General features: G+C 50.1%; 1 protein-coding gene across 1 annotated transcript in view; it reads right to left on the bottom strand.

Annotated features, from left to right (window-relative positions):
• METTL17 (methyltransferase like 17) overlaps positions 1 to 5,459 on the bottom strand; it is a 28,202-nt gene that overhangs the window by 14,789 nt on the left and 7,954 nt on the right. Inside the window, exons 3-6 of the mRNA XM_015417526.1 lie at positions 4,612 to 4,758; positions 3,687 to 3,783; positions 2,014 to 2,095; positions 55 to 124 (exon numbers count right to left, since the gene is read on the bottom strand). Coding sequence (XP_015273012.1) covers positions 55 to 124; positions 2,014 to 2,095; positions 3,687 to 3,783; positions 4,612 to 4,758 — 396 coding nt within the window. The remainder of the gene's footprint in view (positions 1 to 54; positions 125 to 2,013; positions 2,096 to 3,686; positions 3,784 to 4,611; positions 4,759 to 5,459) is intronic.

Here is a 5,459-nt window from a genome sequence, read left to right as displayed (position 1 = left end):
CCCCGTGATCTCTCAGGAAACACGGAGGAAGAAATAGTACTCCTGCTTACCAGCTGACAGTGCCAGTCCCAGAGCCAAAATCCAGCAGCGTGGAAGGCTGGAAGTCGGGAACTCGTTTCTCGATCTGACATAAAAGGAAAAATTGCTCTGTAAATGCTGGCCTACCTTACAAGATGGTTGTTATGACAGCTGAGAATGTGAAACGGTCAAACATTTCAGACCGCCTCCTATGGTTGCCACTTGGTTAAACTGTAGGGGTTGGATTCAGACTAGATTTCCACACGTTAACCCTTCCTACTGCAGATTCCCCCTCCCCTTTTATGTTGTGCCCCAGGGTCCTGCATCCCTCCCCCCCACCACCCAAACAGCATTTCGTGGAGATCAGTGGGCAGGGCTGGGTCAGAAGAGGCAGTAAAATTCCAGTTTGCTGATGGGGGAAATCTTGTCTGAGTCCAACCCTAGTGGAAGAACCAGCTGCACTTGAACCTGCATAAAATCAGAATACCTGATAAATACCTCCTCTTTATTTTTAACGACGACACAGTCTAGTTTTACTTCCTGAACCTTAGTTCTCTCAGTGGGCCATCAGTACAATAAAATACATGTTATACTTTTGTACAGCTTTTCAGACAAAACTAGCTCCTAAAGAAACTATGGTGCTGGAGAAGACTCTTGAGAGTCCCTTGGACTGCAAGGAGATCAAATCAGTCAATCCTAAAAGAAATCAACCCTGACTGTTCCCTGGAAGGCCAGATAATGAAACTGAAGCTCAAATACTTTGGCCACCCAATGAGAAGGGAGCCCTCACTGGAGAAGACCCTGATGCTGGGAAAGATTGAAGGTCAAAGAAGACGGGGGCGGCAAAGGATGAGATGGTTAGACAGTGTCATCGATGCAACGAACATGAAGTTGAGCAAACTCCGGAGCACGACGGAAGACAGGAGGGCCTGGCGGGATCTGGTCCATGGGGTCGCAAAGAGTCGGACTCGACTGTGCGACTGAACAACAACAACAAAGAAACCAGCAGGATTCAGGACAGCTGAACGCCCACGTTCCTTTGGGAGGGGGTTCTTGGGGGCAGTGGGGCTCAGGCATTAGGGAGGGGGGGACAGTTGGCTGGAGCTGGATGCAGCCATGACAGAGGAGCGATATCTACTTTTACACTGAGGAAGCCGAGGCCCAGAGGGTTAGTGACTTCTAAGATCAAAGATAGTCCGACTTTCAGCTGTCGTACAAGCCCAGAAACCCTGTGTCTAAATGCCACACTAGCCACCCTTCTGAGCGCACACTTCCATGCATTTAAGAAGAAGAAGAAGAAGAAGAAGAAGAGATTGGATTTATACCCGGCCCATCACTTGGAGTCTCAGAGCGGCATTACGAACTCCTTTCCCTTCCCCTCCCCACAATAGACACCCAGTGAGGTAGGTGGGGCTGAGAGAACTCTTGACAGAAACTGCTCTTTTTCAAGAACAGCTGTGCCAGAGTTACGGCTTGCCAAAGGTCATCCAGCCAGGTGCAAGTGGAGGAGTGGGGAATCAAACCCGGTTCTCCCAGATTAGAGTCCACGCACTTAACCACTACACCCTGTGTACATAAGACAGCACTGAAATAATAGCAAAAGGAGGCAGATACATCCTACTGTTGTTGTTATTAGCCATTCAGTCGTGTTCGACTCTTGGTGATTCTGTGGGCCAGCTCTCTCCACGTTTTCTGACCTTGTCCTGTTTCTTTGAGTCGTTCCATGCTCAGGCTGGTGTCGACTTGTATGGTGTCCAGTCACCGTGTTCTTTGGCGGCCTGGTTTCCTTTTGCCGCTAACCAATCCAAGCAGAACCGCTTTTTCTAGTGAGTTCTGCGTGACGTGGCCAAAATAAGTCAGTCGTAGTTTTGTGATTTTTCCTTCCAATGGCATGTCCGGTTTTACACGCTCCATCCTACTACCCTTTGAATTAGGGCTGCTTAAAAAAGGGTTCCTAATCCACCGACGCCTCCAAAAGCTGAAGCAGCAACTCACCTCGTGGAAAGCTCGGGACACAGCTGCATACATCCCATCCATCCGGGCTGCCATATACAAAAAGCTGAGCTGTTCGGTGTAACTAGGGAGGAGGAAAAAAAGACACAGCTAGTCAAGGAGGGGGCCGTGGTGGCGCAGAGGTTAAGGCGCTGAGCTGCAGACCGGAAGGTCTGTCATTCGGCAGTTCGAGACCTGAGTGCCATGTGACAGAGTAAGCTCCTGTCTGTTGCCCCAGCTCCTGCCGACCTAGCAGTTCGAAAGCAAGAAATTGCAAGTAGATAAATAGGTACCGCTTCGGTGGGAAGGTAACTGTGTTCTGTGCACCTTGGCGTCTAGTCATGCCGGCCACATGACCATGGAAACGTCTTCGGACAGTGCTGGTTCTTTGGCTTGGAAATGGAGATGAGCATCGCCCCCTAGAGTCGGATTCGACGTGCCTTCGAGCAAGAAAAACCTTTACCTTTACTAGTCAAGAAGGGGGGACTTTTCCCCTTACACTGTCCTACTGACAGGGCCTGGAAAGCATGACAAAGAGAGGGGAAGCCAAGAAGCTGCTCCTGGAGGACTGAGTAAAAGGTGCACCACAAGCATTGTGTGCTCCAGCTGTAACTCTCCATTATGGGGGCGGGGAAACCAACCTCAAGTGTATCAGTAACTTATTTGGCAAACTGATATAACCTTCCAGCAATCTCAGTTTGACATGTTTCTAGTCCCCAAGGTTGCTTCCCCCCAAAAAGGTCAACAGGCAAAAAATACAGGAAACCTCATACACCTGGTGATGGCTAAAATAGCGGTGACCAGAGGTCATTTCGGGGGGGATCGCAGGGGATGGCAGTTCCCCCGGGTGAGGTACGGGGGGGCGGGGCACATGACAAAGCCCCGCCCCCTGCTTCCGGCCCTCATTCAGCCAGGAGGCAGGAGAAGAGGGAGGGTAAGTTGCCTCCTCCCTGCCTCTCCCCACCCCTGCCAGCCTGGGGGGGCGGGGTGTGTGGCCTTATGACACACTTCCGGTGATGTCAGGGGATGTGGCCTTATGACACACCTCCGGTGATATCAGGGGGTGTGGCATATGCTAATGAGTTATGCTAATGAGTTCCCCTAGCTCTTTTTCTACGAAACGACCCCTGGCGGTGACTGCGCAAATACAAAATCTGTGTTTGATTATTCTAAGCTCAATCTTGCATATATTCTGTTGGAATAAAACCACCCTTTCCTTTATACGCAAGCATGGAGGACAACGAGGAGTGGCGGGATATAAATGTTTTAATAAATAAATAACAAAAAACTGAAAGAGGGCAGGACTTTTTTTTGTAAAAGGAAGCTTTTTAAAAGGCTACCTTCCATTCAGTGTCCTGTAGAACAACGGCACCAGGAATTTACATGACAGTTTCAGTGTTCACAGTATTGCAGGACATTATCACAACAGCCTTGTAAGGTAGGCTAGCACGATCCCTGTACTGCACAGTCGGGGCGGGGCAGAAAAGAGGGAGAGAGCGGCCTGCCTTGTGTCTCACAACCAGTTCATAGCAGAAGCGAGGGCTGAACCAGAGACGCCCCAGGATCCCGGCCATTTTCTTAGCCCCAACGTCATAACAGGGGCATGTTCTATTTGGCCCAAATCTTCTCCAGGAATCAAGCCCGTGAGTTCTGGAAGGGCTGCCATGGATACTCACTTAAGCGCCACCCAGTGGTAAGTCGTCTTACGGAGAGTGGTGAGGACTTCTTTTGCCATTTTTTTCTCTTTTGCCTGATCCAGTTCACTCAAGAGATCTAATGGAGAGAGAGAGAGAGAGAGAGAGAGAGAGAGAGAGAGAGAGAGAATTCTATATGCCACTCTTATCCCACTACATGACGTTAGTGTCAGGGTGACTAGTGATTAAAGTGACACATATCCCCCCCTCCCCCGCCCGGACCTTCCACTTACCACAACCCACAGCCAAGAGTTCACCAACTACAGATGCCTTTGGCAATCATGCCAATGCCCCCTCTAAGCTGTGGAGTCCTGTGAGCAAAAATTCTCCTTCGTGAGCTGCTGGCATTAAAGTCATGAGGGACCGATTTGGCTACTGCATAACTTAGTTTGCTCTGGAGCCGTCCCTTCCTGAGCCGAGACAAATATGTGTGAGCCGGAGGAGGCTAAAAAACCTATGAGCTAGCTCACACTCACTCAGCTTCGAAGGAACACCTGACTCATACCATTGTTTGGGGTCATCAAGCTGCCCCTTCCTCTGGCTGGTGGGAGAGTGATGGGGAGGAGCACACACGGACTCGCAATCCGGACCATGCAGCAGCACAAGCCAGGAGAGAAAGCCTTCCTTTCCCCTGGTCCATTCAAAGGGCCGGATCCTTCCCTCCCCTTGCCCTGGACTAGAAGTTCTAGCTCACCATTTCTGAGTCTATTCCTCATTTATAAGAGCCTCCCAGTTGGGTGAAAGCTTCGAGAATGACCCTGTCCTTCCAGAAAGTTCACTTCAAATGTACTCCACAAATCCAGAAGACCACAACTTACGTGGACCCTGCTGAGTGCTCCTAGGACTTTCCCCCGGACTCTTCATTCAAATCACTACCCCGCCCCATCAGCTCTAAACCCTCACTCACCTTTTGGAGGGCCCACCTCCCCTCGCAGCTTTTGCTCCAAGTATTGGGCCTTCCTGAGCAACTCTGTTTCCTCGATGGGACGCTTGCGGCTCCACAAGTAATTGGTGAGGGCCTTGACCTGTTCTTTTACATTGCGCATGGATGAGTCTGCGGGAAGGGAGACGTGTTAAGAAAGCTCCACAGCACCCCTCTTCGGTGGTCTAAAGTACTTCCGGCTCTAAAGCGTCGTGCCAAAGACCAAGCGAAGGAGGACGGGTCTCTGCTCCAAGGAGCTGACAATGTCGATTTGTGAAAAACACAAAATGCTCCACATCTCACAACAGCACTGCAGGTAAGATCAGAGTTTCAACAGTCAAGCCATATGCAAAAGAACCTCCACAGGAAAGCTCCTCCATTAGCATGCAAAAGCCTGGGGAACTCCTACAAGGTAATGACTCAGCCCTACCCCACCTTCCTGAGTAGCTATAAATTACCCACCTACCATTCTTCTTTTCACATGGACACAGAGAGTACGCCATCTTTCTGTGTTATATCTCTGAGGATTCCAGTCACAGCTGCTGGCAAAACGTCAGGTACTACAATGCCAAGACCACGGCCATACAGCCCCGAAGAACCCACAAGTACTAATGTCAATTTCGATAGAACGAGAGACGGAACAGAAAGAGGGGAAGTCAAGAGGGGACGAATACGTGCACACTGTGACCTGCCACTTGTCTCCCCCCTTCTCACAACCAGAGGCGGAAGGGGACACAGAAGAAGGCTTCTTTCCTTGACCTCGTTGAATAAATATACGTTACGTTAACTGGCATTATGTGTCTGTCTGTCAAGGCTAGAGATGTAAAATTTCC

This window comes from Gekko japonicus, unplaced genomic scaffold (genome assembly GCF_001447785.1).
Source record: "Gekko japonicus isolate JY-2015 unplaced genomic scaffold, Gekko_japonicus_V1.1 scaffold4364, whole genome shotgun sequence".
Classification (NCBI taxonomy): Eukaryota; Metazoa; Chordata; class Lepidosauria; order Squamata; family Gekkonidae; genus Gekko; species Gekko japonicus.
This window is presented reverse-complemented; position numbering and strand designations above follow the sequence as displayed.